Below are 15,653 nucleotides of genomic sequence, written 5' to 3'. Positions count from 1 at the left end.
ACTCGTAGGCCAAGAGGGTGGGTGAGGGGAGAGGGCAAGGAAGAGAATGTAATTGGATATCTCGTTTAAAGAGCCAGGCACAGGTGTGATGGGCCGAATGGCTGCCTTCCTGTTGTAAAATTCTGTTTGTGTCTTTCCGTAGATTCTGTTCAAATATTGGATGTAAGTTCTCCCTCGGTTTATTTAGTGTGTAGCCATTTGTTTGTGACAAGAAAACGTCACGTCAAACTCTTTCCTGACGCAATGCAGGGTCAGAAATTTCTTCTGATCAAAGCAGGATTGGAAAATGGTTCCCTTAGCACCAGCAGCCGTGTCATTTCTCTAAGCATCAAGATAAAAAGGACCTCCATTCATGTGGGACCTGGTGAAACTGCGTGCAGCAAGTGGAGTTCTTTTGATAAGGCAGTCACAGTTAGGCAGGCAGCTGAGCTGCACACAGGAAAATCACACAAACAGCAAACCAATGAATACTCAGATAGCCGGGTTTTGACAGTGTTGTTATTTGAGGGAAGAACGTTGGCCAGGATTCTGGGACAGGAAAAGCTATCACTGCTCTGGCGTTAAACGTGGCTGAAGTTGTGCATGTTGTTAGGCTCTCTATGTACCTCGAGCTTGCGTCTAACTAAGATCTCTTGTCATTTGTACACTGAACACTGTTGCAGTGTGAATAGATTAGAGGGAGTGAGATTGTTGGGATCAAGGCAGAATTTCAGAAGTTTTCACTCTCATTTGAACATGTTGTTTCTCATGATGGGCGTGTGTCCAAGGTCCAAGTGTCCCACTCCTCAGTAGTAATAGGTTTCAACTAGACAAGCATAGAAATTTACTACATAAAAGCACTGTGAGTAAAGCTGAAGTGACACTGACACAGCACAGCATCCTGTTCATGTGCATCATAGAGTCCACTTCATTCTTCACTTGTGAAATATACTGTTATGAAATTACAACGTCCTCACTAACATTGAAAAATCACGAGAGTAAAAATGATTAAAAACAAAATATTCTATGAAGGCTAAATATGCAATCAGTTGACAGTTACACAATGAATTGTACACTTGACCTTCTAGCAGTGAAAATGGACTCTAACACATCTGAAACTCAAAAATATACAGTTGAAACATTGCTGGGGAAATAAAGGGTGAAGAAATGTCAGACTAGACAATTACTGCTGAACGTTATTGCGATATTTGACAAGTAACATCTCCAGCGAACGTGCTCATCTTAAAAAAAACACTGTTGCTCTGTGGCAGATCCGAAGTTCTGTACATCCAGATAAGCACGCAGTTCACATTACAGATGCTTGATGTTCTAGAGTAGGCAGAGCTCAGGGCGATCCAGAAAATAAATCCCTTCTCTGCTCTGGGTCACTGGGGAGTGAAAAGGTAAGAAGTTCAGCCTGGTGTTTTCTCTGTTCAGTCTGTCTCTCCTCGCCCGATCAGACCTTCTCTGACTTTATCTTCTCGATCTTTCAAAGAGTATATTCTGTGGCCTCATGTCATGGTGGAGGGGTGCACATTGCAGATATCCAGCCACTGCTCATTGACCTTGCGCTTGGGGTGCAGGCCGTTGTAGGGTATGCTGTGGTTGGCGACCCTGTCACGCCTGTTGGTCACCCTCCAGAAGTAGATGCCTTTGAAGAAGAAGATGGCTCTATGAGTGTAGGAAAAGTAGACCGCATCCAGGTTGCTCATCGGATGGTCTCCAGGGACCAGGGGTGGGAAGACGTTGATGATCCTCTTAGGATATCCAGGAAGCCTCAGGTTGGTGTTGACGTTAAATGCTGTAACCTGTTGAGGACCAAAGTTTAATAGTGATTTGCAAAGACTTCCATGAAGGAAATAGTCAAGCTGAAAACTAATAGCAAGCCCACGTTCAGCAACGGTGCATTTAGATAAATGAATCTTTGCATATAATTGCTATAATTAAGCAACCCCTTTATTCATAAAATTTCTCTCTGAGTAACCATAGGTTGAGTTTAAAACTTAGTATTTCATTTTATTTCAATTCTTTCATATGAACAATTCTTCATCTTTGCTGTTACTGCAGTTTTCAGTACTGGCAATGCTCAGTTCTTTCATCATTGCCTCCTTCAAACAGCAAGTCCTGGCGTCCTACTTGAACGGCCACTTTGGATGCATCAACACAAGTCCCAGTGCGATATGCACCCTTCCTCTGCAGACTGGAAATGGTTTGAGTTGGAGTGCAGAAAGCTAATACAAAATGGCACATTGGAGGAGTTGTGTAACCTGCTTCTACATTTAGTTAGTGGCAGCAACTGATAGGAAGTGGAAAATGTATTCTGAGTTGTTTTCTGTTGGTCAGAGCTTTGGGATTCACATTTCTGATTCATACTTCCTTTTGAATAGTTTCCATTGCCACACTCTGACAAACTCCCTATCCATTCAGACATGGAATGCTGCAGTTTGATGGATGGAGAAGTGGGTCAGCTGGAAAGCTCTTGCATGGCAAAGTTTGTGCTAAGCATATGCTAAATACAACAATACTTATTTCTCTCAAATAATTACTCAGCCACAAGTGTGACACAGAAATGTCTACCTAGGACAGGCTAGTTTTCTTTTTAATGCAGCAAACAGCCAGCTCTGGGGATGGCATGGTGGAGAAAAAAGGCAACATGGTCACTGACCTCGATGGAGAAACAGAGAATGAGAGGCACAAATGGGACAGGAAAAGAAACACTCGCCATGCTTTCCTTGAAGAAGTAGATGCACTGGTCACGTCTGTCGAAGAAGGCTGCATTAATCGGACCAGAAATACCAGGGAATCCACTGGAGATGAGTTTGGGATATCTGACACCACGTGGATCCTCGGTGTATGCACGGTCATTTAAGTTGTCATATCTCCAGTACTGAGTGCCTATTAGACAAATGGAATAACGTTATTTCTATCGACATGTAAAACTAGCTTGAATAGGGACACACTTGGTGCTTGCTGCTGCTTCTTATTGTTTTTTTGGTCAGGCTTTTCTGGCAACCACTGTCAGCATTCCCCATTCTGATTGGCCACATCACTTTGTGATGGTGCAGGCTCTGGCCATGAGGTGTCTGTGTGGAGTGAGCTTCTGAACTCTTTGTTTCCCAGTTTCAGACACGTAGAGAATTTGTGAAAGGTGCTGTCTTTACCACAGGAAATAGGGAACTGATGTACTCTTTGCCTCCCAGTGTCCCCCTAGGTCTGGGAGATGTGTCTCCTCCCTCTTCACACACTCAGTGATCATTTCATAGTCTGCTTCTTGTTCCTGCACTAGCTTCAGCTGTCAGGACCTATCACTAGATTTCTAACATTCCCTCATTATATTCGACTTCTTTTTGATTGAAAAGAAGGGAGTTTCACTCATGTCAGTCATTCACAATGTCAGATCATACACTCAATGTCCGCAGTGTGATTCAGATACAATTAAGCCAAAGCCCCATTCTCTCATTTTAATGTGGGATTTTATCATTCAGCAGCCCAGCTGGTGTTTGAGAAGGGAACCTGACGCACCAGTCTGTTAACCTCTCCAGACACACTACTGCGACAGGATGAGCGACGCAGAGATCATGGCTGGGATGAGGCGAGCCATTTAAGTCTCCATTCAGTTGGGTGGGACTGGAATATCCCACCAGGCAGGAGGAGCTGTAAAAGCCTGGCCCATGTGTTCTCCGACCCCGGCAAGTTGGGAAGCTGATTTCAATAAAATGGGTAGTTGGTGTAGCAGAAGGATCTGGTACCTAAACGTTAATAGGACATTGAGTACAGTACCACCCACATGAAGATGTAAGAAGGCACATGACCTGGAGCTAAGGGCAGTCTAGAGATAGGTCACAACATGTAAGGATTTTGTATGGGGTTCTCTCCAGACCTTTACTCTCCACTGTAAATATGCAATAACAGAACAGACCAGTTGGTGGATTAAAGTTGGAACAATGACCAAGAAAGTTGCAAGATTGCTACAAAAACCCAAATGGTTCACTCACTTGTCCCCAACTCCAGGTTCAGCCTGTTGCAGGTGAGTCAATCCCACACTGTGATTGACTGAATGGCCATTTGTACTTGCCGTGAAGGTAATCAATATTGCCCCCAACTGGAGAACAAACTTGGGTGGGTCTAGCAGGGTGGGGGGAGTGGGTGGTGGGTGTGCTGGGGAAGGGGATGAAGATATGGTGTTGTAGACAGTGTCAACCCATTAGTGATCAGCAGAAAATTTCTCTCTATCAGACTACCCAAGCTCAATTTAATAGTGTGAACCTTTTCTTTCTCTTGCTTTACCAGCACCCGCCAACGCCAACAACCCCTTCATCACAAATGGCTCAACTATAAATCGTCAATCTCATTCTGGCTAGAGGAGGAAACTGTAACATTATACTGCAGCAATGCGGCTTTATGACCAATGTCTACCAAGGGGGCAAGCGTAGGCTATCCAGCTCGGTGTGCAGACAGCCAAGTTAAAAGGACCACTCGTGTTCTTCAACTTGAGTGCAAAAAAATCGACTAACCAATCCCTAAATTTCCACACTTACTCTCCACTGAGTCATTCAGAACCAGTTGGTCACCATTCCCCAGAATATCTTTATTTTTCTCCCCTGCCCTGATGGATTGAGTTTCCCCCTCGGTTATGCTGGTTCATCCACCGGAAATTGGTGTAACAGCAAAAGATGGCAGAATTTTAACCACAAATTTGCATCCGGCGCAAGCCCAGCTTCTTCGGCCCTTTGCACGAATTTAAAGAACATGCGGAGTTCAGTGCCAGCCCCACCCACAAAACTGGCCATGGTCCCAATATTGTGAATTCATTACCATGGCAAGGTTCTGCACATTGGTTTCGGAGGCTGAAAATTTAGGCACACGGGCGTGAATTGGCCCATTTGAAAAGGTTTGAAGCGCTTTGTTTTCCATTTACTAAGAAACTGACTACTATCCCCCCAATATAACTTTTTCACACAGCGAGTGGCTAAGGTCTGGACTACACTGCCCGAGAGTGCGGCGGAGACAGGTTTAGTTGAAGCATTTGAAAGGCAATTTCAGACTGTTATCTGCAAAGGAAGAATGTGCAGGGTGATGAGGAGAAGGCACGAGGTGAATCGTTCATTCGGAGAGCCAGTGCAGACATTGAGGGGCTGAATGGCTTCCTGTACCCTGGCCATTCTGTGATAACCTAGATGCATTTGAAGTCATTTTAAATCAGATTACACACAGATCGTGGAATCACAACTGATTAAAAGTGTTTTTTTCTTTCCTGACAATCATTTTCACCAATAATTAACCGAACCGCACAAAGTTACTGCTCTTAAATAGATCAAGCAAGTTTTTTAAAGTACTTTTTGGAAAACAAAAAGTAGGTTTAAAAACGCTGTCTGGTTGTGTTGGTTTGTGGCAGATTTTCCATTCAGTAACGAGCGGAAATCTTCCGTTCCTGTGCTGTTGCCTAGATTGTCTACTACCTTTGAAGAAGTAAGCAGCATCTTTTGACCAGGTGCAGACGTGGACAAAGGCATCGATTCCTGCTGTGGGAATGCCATGCCAGCCAGAACAGATTGGCAGGGGGTCTCCGTAACGAGTGCGGTTGTTGCGGTTCTCGTACATCCAGTACCAACCGTCTCGGAAGAAGTACGTGTTGAAACTGATGACCAGCCTGCCATCCGGACCCCTCTCCCTTCGGACCCAATCAAAGACTGTGTCAAATGGTCCCTCGCAGACCCCTGTCCAGGAAGAGAAGAACAAACCCACATTATGAAAACTTAATCAATAAAGGAAGCAGGAGTGCTTGGAGGACACGCCCCAGTGAAAGGTAAGGGCTCTTTTCTTTTCAGGTTGCCCGTCTAGCTTCATGTAGAGAAATCGTAAGGTGGTTTAATTCTGTAACTTGTGATCTGTAGACTTGAACTCATAAGGCTACATTTAGGAACTTCTCTCCCACATCTGCTTGACCCACACATACTCATTCACCCACTTCCTGAAAGACACCTTCAACCAACTTAGCAGTTTCAAAGACATTTGCTCCCAGTTTGTACTAATCCGAAGCCCAGCAAGTACCAGTGCCGGCAGGCTGGAAACAAGTGTGGCAGTGATGTGATTTGGGGCTCCCAGTGAGGAGAGATGCTGGCTCAAAATCCTGGAACTCCCTCCCTAACAGCACTGTGTGTGTACCTACACCACAGGGACTGCAGCGGTTCAAGAAGGCAGCTCACCACCACCTTCTCAAGGGGCAATAAATGCTGGCCCAGCCAGCAAAGATCACATCTCATCAATTAATAAAGAAAGACGAGCAAATCTTAGGAAACCACAGTTCCTCAGGCCATGCCTGTGAATTTTAATTGTCAGAGAATCACAAGCTGTGTAACCACAGTCTCACAGGATGTGCTTCCTTTGACTGTCTCAGGAAGCATCTTTCTAATGTTTCGAGTTTACCTCATCACCATCCCATCCAAGCTCCTGTCCATGTCGTGCACCCTGCAGTCTCCCTGCCCGTGGGAGGGAGCACCTTCACCACGTGGACAGCAGTGGATCAGGGAGGGGGCTCAGTGCCACCTTCGAGGGACACCACAGATGGACAGTGGACACCAACCCTGCCAGAATACTGAGAATGAATGTTTCAAAAAAAACAATTTAGAACCAGGCGTCCTGTGCCTGGACAGCTTTCAAGACGTACAGCTGCAATTCTTACCGTACAGCTGTTGAATGGCTTTTCTATCTGTCCAGTCCAGCTCTGTGCCTCTGCCCACCGCACTGTAGTTGGGCTGCATTATTGACCCCCTGCCATATATATGAGGCAAGCCCAGGACATGTCCTACCTCATGCACAGCCACCTAAAAGTGAGGAAAAAGCACAGGCGTGGTTATTCCATGTAACTTTGGGAACTTGAGCTTAGCCTTATAGAATCACACAGCACAGAGGGAGGCCATTCGGCCCAATGAGCCTGTGCGAGCTCTCCAAGAACCAGGTAATTACTTCCATGCCCCAATTCTTGATGACAATGCTGCAAATGTTTTGTTAAATAATTCGAGAGTTGCCTTTTGGAATCTGGCATTGAATCTGCTTTCAGGCAGGGCATTCCAGATCATCAGCCTCATTGCATTTATACTGTTAAAAAAAAAACAATACCCTCCCTCTCGTCTTTGATTCTCTTGCCAATAACTTGAATCCTGTGCCCTTTGATGGCCAACCTGCTACTGGGGAAAGTTTCTCCCTATTTACTCTATCCAAGCCCCTCACCATTTTGAACTCCTCTACTGAATCTCTCCTGGACTTTCTCTCTTACAAAGAGAACAACCCCAGCTTCTCCAGTCTGTGCATATAACTGAAGTCCCCCATCCCTGCTATGACAGCCTGGGTATCCTTTATCTGAAACCGATTGCATTTCAGTATTCAGATATTTTCGGATCTACCATCTCTACGAGAGGTCGAAGATGACCTGCATCACAATTGCCTAAGCTGAGGCTCCTATAGTTGACAAATATTCGGTTGTTTCTCCATTTGTCAGCTTTCTCATGCCCTAGTTCTAACCTGTTAACACTTATTTCACCTGTTGAATGATGTTATGCTGCTTTATCAACATACAAATTAACTGCATAGCCACACAAAAAAAGTTCAGTTTTTGGATGTACAGATGAAGGATATTTGTCCTGTATTCCAATACCCTGTCCAAGCCCTTGACACCTTTCTGACAGTGCGGTGCCCACTTGGACACACTCGTGCATGATGAACATATCTTACATTGGAAAAAAAAATATCTCCTATCTTCTTGTCTTTATAAACAGGGGCTTGGATTACAAAAGCAAAAGTTTTGACACATTTACCAACTCGTCCTGCCACTTTCAAAGAGGCTTTGTACCTTAGGTAAAAACAAAAAACTAAAAACTACTGCGGATGCTGGAAATCCAAAACAAAAACAGAATTACCTGGAAAAACTCAGCAGGTCTGGCAGCATCGGTGGAGAAGAAAAGAGTCGATTTTTCGGGTCTACACGACCCTTCAACAGAACTGAAGTATAGTTAGGAGAGGGGTGAAATATAAGCTGGTTTAAGGTGGGGGGCGGGGGGAGAGAAGTTGAGGGTGGGGTGGTTGTAGGGACAAGCAAGCAGTGATAGGAGCAGATAATCAAAAGATGTCACAGACAAAAGGATCAAAGAGGTGTTGAAGGTGGTGATATTATCTAAGAGAAGTGCTAATTAAGAATGGATGGCAGGACACTCAAGGTACAGCTCTAGTGGGGGTGGGGTGGAAAGATTGACAAGGTATTAGTTGTAGATTTAAAAATAATGAAAATAGGTGGGAAAAGAAAAATCTATATAAATTATTGAAAAAACAAAAGGGAGGGGGAGGAAACGGGGTGGGGATGGGGGGAGGGGGAGTTTAAGATCTAAAGTTGTTGAATTCAATATTCAGCCCGGAAGGCTGTAAAGTGCCTAGTCGGAAGATGAGGTGCTGTTCCTCCAGTTTGCGTTGGGCTTCACTGGAACAATGCAGCAAACCAAGGACAGACATGTGGGCAAGAGAGCAGGGTGGCATGTTAAAATGGCAAGCGACAGGGAGGTTTGGGTCTTTCTTGCGGACAGACCGCAGGTGTTCTGCAAAGCGGTCGCCCAGTTTGCGTTTGGTCTCTCCAATGTAGAGGAGACCGCATTGGGAGCAACGAATGCAGTAGACTAAGTTAGGGGAAAGGCAAGTGAAATGCTGCTTCACTTGAAAGGAACGTTTGGGCCCTTGGACGGTGAGGAGAGAGGAAGTGAAGGGGCAGGTGTTGCATCTTCTGCGTGGGCATGGGGAGGTGCCATAGGTGGGGGTTGAGGAGTAGGGGGTGATGGAGGAGTGGACCAGAGTGTCCCGGAGGGAACGATCCCTACGGAATGCTGCCAGGGGGGGTGAAGGGAAGATGTGTTTGGTGGTGGCATCATGCTGGAGTTGGCGGAAATGGCGGAGGATGATCCTTTGAATGCAGAGGCTGGTGGGGTGATAAGTGAGGACAAGGGGGACCCTATCATGTTTCTGGGAGGGAGGAGAAGGCGTGAGGGTGGATGCGCGGGAGATGGGCCAGACACGGTTGAGGGCCCTGTCAGCGACCGTGGGTGGAAAACCTCGGTTAAGGAAGAAGGAGGACATGTCAGAGGAACTGTTTTTGAAGGTAGCGTCATCAGAACAGATGCGACTGAGGCGAAGGAACTGAGAGAATGGGATGGAGTCCTTACAGGAAGCAGGGTGTGAGGAGCTGTAGTCGAGGTAGCTGTGGGAGTCGGTAGGCTTGTAATGGATATTGGTGGACAGTCTATCATCAGAAATTGAGACAGAGAGGTCAAGGAAGGGAAGAGAAGTGTCAGAGACGGACCATGTGAAAATGATGGAGGGGTGGAGATTGGAAGAAAAATTAATAAATTTTTCCAGGTCCCGACGAGAGCATGAAGCAGCACCGAAGTAATCATCGATGTACCGGAGAAAGAGTTGTGGGAGGGGGCCGGAGTAGGACTGGAACAAGGAATGTTCCACATACCCCATAAAGAGACAGGCATAGCTGGGGCCCATGCGGGTACCCATAGCCACACCTTTTATTTGGAGAAAGTGAGAGGAGTTAAAGGAGAAATTGTTCAGTGTGAGAACAAGTTCAGCCAGACGGAGGAGAGTAGTGGTGGATGGGGATTGTTCGGGCCTCTGTTCAAGGAAGAAGCTAAGGGCCCTCAGACCATCCCGGTGGGGGATGGAGGTGTAGAGGGATTGGACGTCCATGGTGAAGAGGAGGCGGTTGGGGCCAGGGAACTGGAAATTGTTGATGTGACGTAAGGTGTCAGAGGAATCATGGATGTAGGTGGGAAGGGACTGGACAAGGGGAGAGAGAAGGGAATCAAGATAACGAGAAATGAGTTCCGTGGGGCAGGAACAGGCTGACACGATCGGTCTGCCAGGACAGTTCCGTTTGTGGATTTTGGGTTTGTACCTTCCTGTAACCACGATTTGCATTCTGGTCGTGATTGACCTGCTCTATACCTGACAGTAAATCAGGGGGGGGATGGAAAGCTGCAGCAGCTTTAGTAATCTGAGTTTGAAAGGCCAGGTTTGTGTTTTCAGCTGAAATCTTCCTTTACACTTGAGCACAAGCCCAGTAAAACATCTCCAACAAGATAGAATCTAACCATCTCCCCTTGACATTCAATAGCATTACCATCACTGAATCCCCCACTATTAACATCCTAGGGGTTACCATTGACCAGAAACTGAACTGGACTAGCCAGATAAACACTGTGGCTACAAGAGCAGGTCAGAGGCTGGGAATCATGCAGCAAGTTACTCACCTCCTGATTCCCCAAAGCCTGTCCACCATCTACAAGGCACAAGTCAGGAGTGTGATGGAATACTCCCCACTTGACTGGATGAGTACAACTTCCACAACACTCAAGAAGCTCAACACCATCCAGGACAAAGCAGCCCGCTTGACTGGCACCCCATCCAAAAACATTTCAATCCCTCCACCACTGACGCACAGTAGCAGCAGTGTATACCATCTATAAGATGCACTGCAGGAATTCACCAAGGTTCCTTCGACACCACCTTCCAAACCCACAACCACTACCGCCTAGAAGGACAAGGGCAGTAGACACATGGGAACACCACCACTTGCAAGTTCCCCTCCAAGTCATTCACCATTCTGACTTGGAAATATATCACCGTTCCTTCAATGTCACTGGGTCAAAATCCTGGAACTCCCTCCCTAACAGCACTGTAGATGTACCTCCACCACAGGGACAGCAGCAGTTCAAGAAGGCAGCTCACCCCCACCTTCTCAAGGGCAACTAGGGATGGGCAATAAATGCTGCCCTTGCGTCCCATGAAACAATAAATTTTTTAAAGTTCATACCGTAGGGTAGCTGTTAAAGCAAGAGTGGCATTTCTGTCACACCTCCGAGATCTCATCGAACATTCGAAGGCACTTTATAGTCAATGAAGTACTTTTGAAGTATAGTCCTTTTCTAATACAGGAAAAGTGGCAGCCAGTTTGTGCACAGCAAGCTCCCACAAACAGCAATGAGATAATGACCAGATAATCTGATTAAGTGATGTTGGGTGAAGGGTAAATAAGGACAGGTCTACAAAAGCCTGCCCCCTGAAGTAGTTGACCCAAGTCATCATTCTTTATTCATGTTGTTTGATCTTTGTGAGGCTGGGGGAGTTGATCATACCTGATTTAAAGCTCACCACATGTTCACACTCAATCACAGCTCATTGGAAAGTGATCAGAGAGGGAACCCTGGCTGCTTTCATCTTGTTTCTACATGCCAGCTCCACAATGTGTTCCAACCTAAAGGTTCAAACATTTAGGACTGAGATGAGAATTTTTTTCACTCAAAGCGGAGGAATCTTTGGAAATCTCTACCCCAAAGTGTTGTGGATGCTCCACCATTGAGTATGTTTAAATTTTTGATCGACATAAGAAATAGGAGCAGGAGTAGACCACACGGCCTGTTGAGCCTGTTCCACCATTCAATACCATCATGGCTGATCTTCAACTTCAACTCCATTTTCCCGCCCGCTCTCCATATCCCTTAATTCCCTGAGACCAAACGTCTGTCTATCCCAGCCTTAAATGTATTCAATGATGGGGCATCCACAAACCTCTTGGGTGGAGAATTCCAGAGATTCACAATGCTCCGAATGAAGAAATTTCTTCTCATCTCAGTCCTAAGATCGGCCCATTTTCCTGAGACTGTGCCCCCATGTTTTAGATTCTCCAACCAGTGGGAACAATCTCTCAGCATCCACCCTGTCAAACCCCTTCTGAATCTTGTAGGTTTCAGTGAGATTGCCTCTCATGCTTCTAAACTCCAGAGGATATAAGCCCAATTTACTCAGCCTCCCATCATAGGACTACCCCCTCATCCCAGGACCAATTTAGTGAACATTCACTGTCCACCTCCAATTCAAGTATATCCTTTCTTAAATGTGGAGACCAAAACTGCACATAGTATTCCAGATTTTATCTCACAAAACTGTACGTAGGCTTCATTATTCTTGTACTCAAACCCCCTTGCAATAAAGGCCAACATCTCTCGGGGAATCGAGGGATATGGGGAACATGCGTGAAAGCGGAGTTGAAGCCCAAGATCAGCCATGTTTGTGTTGAATGGCAGAGCAGGCTCAAGGAGCCATATGGTCTACCCCGGCTCCTATTTCTCATGTTCTTTTACAACAACTTACATTTATACAGCGCCTTTAATTTAATCAGACATCCCAGCATGCCTCATAGGAGCACTCTAAAGCAAAGGAGATACTAGGTCAGATGACCAAAATCCTGGTCAAACAGGTAGGTTTGAAGAAGTGTCTTAAAGGAAAAAAAGTGAGGTAAAGAGGCTTAGGGAGGGAATTCCAGAGCTTAGAGCGTAGGCAACTGAAGGCATGGCCAGCAATAGTGGAACCATGAAAACTGGGAATGCACCAGACGCCAGAATTGGAGGAGCGCAGATATCCCAGAGGGTTGAACAGTAGGAAATTACAGAGATAGGGAGAGGTGGAGGGATTTGAAAACAAGGATGAGAATTTTGAAGTCAAGACATTGCTTGATCGGGAGCCAGTGTAGGTCAAGGGGTGATAGGAGAATTGGACTTGGTGCGAGGTAAGACATGGGCAGCAGCATTTTGGTTGCTCTGAAGTTTAGGGAGGGTAGAATATGGGAGACTAGGCAGGAGTGTACTGGAATAGTCAAGTCAGAAGGTAACAAAGGCATGAATGAGGGTTTCAGCAGCTGAGACAGGGGCAATGGTGAGCGATGTTAGGGAGGTGGAAATTGGCCGTCGTAGTGATAGCTTTGATATGAGGTCAGAAGCTCATCTCCGGGTTAAATGTGACACCAAAGTAGTGATTAGAGTGGCTTAATCTCAGACTGTTGCCAGGGAGAGAGATGGAGTCGGTAGCTCGAGAATGGTAGCTAGTTCACATGAGTTCTAGTTCTCTGACTGAAATTAGACTACTCCACTCAGACTGCAACCTTCTCCTCTCCAACCTAATGCTTCTGCGCCATGGGCTGCAGCTCCTGCTGAGTATGCTTTTGCTGCTCTCGTTCAAGGTGCTCCCTTTGCACTGCCATGTCTTAACAGCCTTGCTTTTTGGATCATCTCCTCCCCTGTTGCTTACCCTCAGCAGGCTGATTCCCTGGTTACTGTTTGCTGTGGTGAAATGTTCATCATCATCAAAGTGAATGGCTCCATTCTGCCAAGAGTGTGCCACCTCCTGCCCAGCTCCATCAAATGCCTGTGAACAGCCTAAATGGTGCCCTGAGGAAAAAGTGAAGATGTGATTCAGCTTGCTGAGCTTGGTTTTTATTGAGTTTTTTTTGTGGCAGAAGCTTGTCTTCATGCCTACATTATAGTGCGACATTTTGGACACAGTCGAATAAGATCTTCCACATGACCACAGTGACTACACTCCATTGGCTGGACAGAACATTGGAGCGCCCAAAGGGAATGAAAGAGAAAAAGGAAGACTTGCATTTTTTTTGCACGCTTTTCAAAACCGCCAGGCATCTCCAAACACTTCACAGCCAGTGAAGCACTTGGGAAGTGTGGTCACTGTTGTAATAGGAAACATGACAGCCAATTTGTGCGCAGAAAGCTCCCACAAACAGTAATGTGTTTGTGATTGGGTCATCTGTTTCTGTAATGTTGATTGGGGGGGGGGTAAATATTGGACACCAGGGATAACTTCCCTCCCCTGGAAAACAGGATCTTCTACATCCACCCCAGTGGCCAGATGGAGCCTGTCTAATGTGCCACCTTGGGCAGTGCAGCACTCCCTCAGTACTGAATTGCACTGAAATGTCAGCCTTGAATTTTGTGTTCAAAAGTGCTATAGAAATCCACATTTCTCAGCCTCATTAGCAGCCTCACACACTGAGCATGCATTGGAAAAGCCCACATTCCTCTCATTGCTCTCCCATTTTTTATTTTCATTCCAGCCCCCATATTCACATTCTGGGACGAAATAGTTAAGATGGTCTCCACAAATCCAGATTCCGAATGATGTAAACGAAGATCCCTGTGAATGTGCTGTGACTCAGAAAAATCAGCAGCTGTCAAAATAGAAATTGTGATCAGTTGTGTCAACTCCAGTCTGTAACACTGAGGTTAATTCCTGGAAAGTGATATCAACAATGTAAAAACTCAACGATCACAAGCGTCCAGTAAAATTGGAAGCTGGGCATTCAGTGGCTGGTGTTGAGCAGTCATGGGAACCTTCACTGTGTTTTCAAAGAGCAGCATTTAGCTCTTGCTCATGACACTTGTGGAATGAGTGCATGTCTATATGTTTGTAACGCACAGTGCTGCTCAGTCTGGTGATCACTGAATGTAAGTACTGGATTGGAGACAGTCTGGTGACCTCTTCAAAACAAAGGCAAAATATTACAGATGCTGGAAATCTGAAATAAAAACAGAAGATGCTGGACAGCGTCTGTGGAGGGAGAAACAGTTAAAGTTTCAGGTCGATGACCTCTCAGCTGAAGTGGAATAGTTAGAAAGGTTTTAAGCATGTGAAAGGGGGAAGGATTTCACAGCCTTTTCGATTCAACAATTTCAGCCTGTAACCTCTGCCCCCATTTTGCTTCCTTGAGCATTGCAGGTTTGGATTTTACTCTTGTTTTTTCTCTTGTGGGCAACAGCTATCCTCATCCAGACGCACATTTTGTTTCTTCACTTGTCCCATTCCCACCCCCAGTGACCTTGCACCATGAATCCTATCCTCATTTAATCTTCTCCTGTCTTCCACCCTCTCACTGGCCTTCCCCTTCGTTCTTCGCCCCACCCTCCCCACTTCCACTTGCTCCCATTTCTAACTTTCCTCAGTTCTGATGAGAGGTCACCGACCTGAAACGTTAACCCTGTTCCTCTCTCCACAGACAGTGCCAGACCTGCTGATCATTTGCAGCAGTCTCTGTTTTTATCTCTGCTCACATTGTTACCTGTTCCGAACGCTAGGGTGATATCCATGACTGAGACTGATGATCTCAGATCCTCTTCGAAGTCTATTGGTGTGACCTCACTCCACAGCCTGAAAGCAAGTCGAATGGCAACTCTCTGCTCAAGAACCGACAACTGAGAGCTGTAACCCTCGCTAAGCAAACGCCATTTGAGTTTCCGTTTGCCAAAGGCCAGGCCAGAGACATTGCCATCTGCAACCTCCCTTCTCCTCCCTCTTGACTTCCGACCATGAAAGAGACGGTGCAGAAATCGCTTCTTGCGCACAAGACCACTTCTTGTCACATTGACTTTTGTCTCAGACGTCTGGTTGGTCTTGTCCGTGCCATTCATAGACAGTGTCGCGTTGAGGGATAGCTGAACATGAGGAATGGATTTCCGATCTGGCACCCCACATCTGGGTGTGTTCATTGCCTCTCTTGTAGGCGGGTCAAGGATGCCAGTTACTGCTAGTCCATTTGATTCTTGGAATGCTTTCAAAGCCTGGATAAAAGCTGGACTTTCTGTGACTTGGTTTGTTGCAGGATCCATCTGGTTTGAGACTTCCAAGTCTTCTTTGATGAGACTCATCAAGTCCGGAGGGGCTGGATCTTCAGTGGATACTGCTGCATCTTGGTGCGAGATGTCCTCCCAGTTAACAGGCTTTGTCCATCCATACCTGGCAAGGAATTTCTGATAGAATAGAAAGGCAAAGTTGGTGAGCAT

At 46.0% G+C, this 15,653-nt stretch overlaps 1 protein-coding gene across 1 annotated transcript; it reads right to left on the bottom strand.

Moving 5' to 3' along the window:
• Positions 1-1,255: 1,255 nt before the first annotated feature.
• Positions 1,256-15,653, bottom strand: LOC144694741 (matrix metalloproteinase-21-like). The gene is made up of 6 exons (XM_078565314.1): positions 14,933-15,653; positions 13,111-13,250; positions 6,662-6,803; positions 5,439-5,696; positions 2,702-2,874; positions 1,256-1,787 (listed from the first exon to the last, which is right to left on the bottom strand). The coding sequence occupies exons 1-6, from the start codon at positions 15,651-15,653 to the stop codon at positions 1,491-1,493; spliced, it is 1,731 nt and encodes a 576-aa protein (XP_078421440.1). The 3' UTR covers positions 1,256-1,490.

This window comes from Cetorhinus maximus, chromosome 20 (genome assembly GCF_964194155.1).
Source record: "Cetorhinus maximus chromosome 20, sCetMax3.hap1.1, whole genome shotgun sequence".
Classification (NCBI taxonomy): Eukaryota; Metazoa; Chordata; class Chondrichthyes; order Lamniformes; family Cetorhinidae; genus Cetorhinus; species Cetorhinus maximus.
The sequence above is the reverse complement of the archived record's forward strand: the minus strand, read 5'-3'. Positions and strand labels throughout refer to the sequence as shown.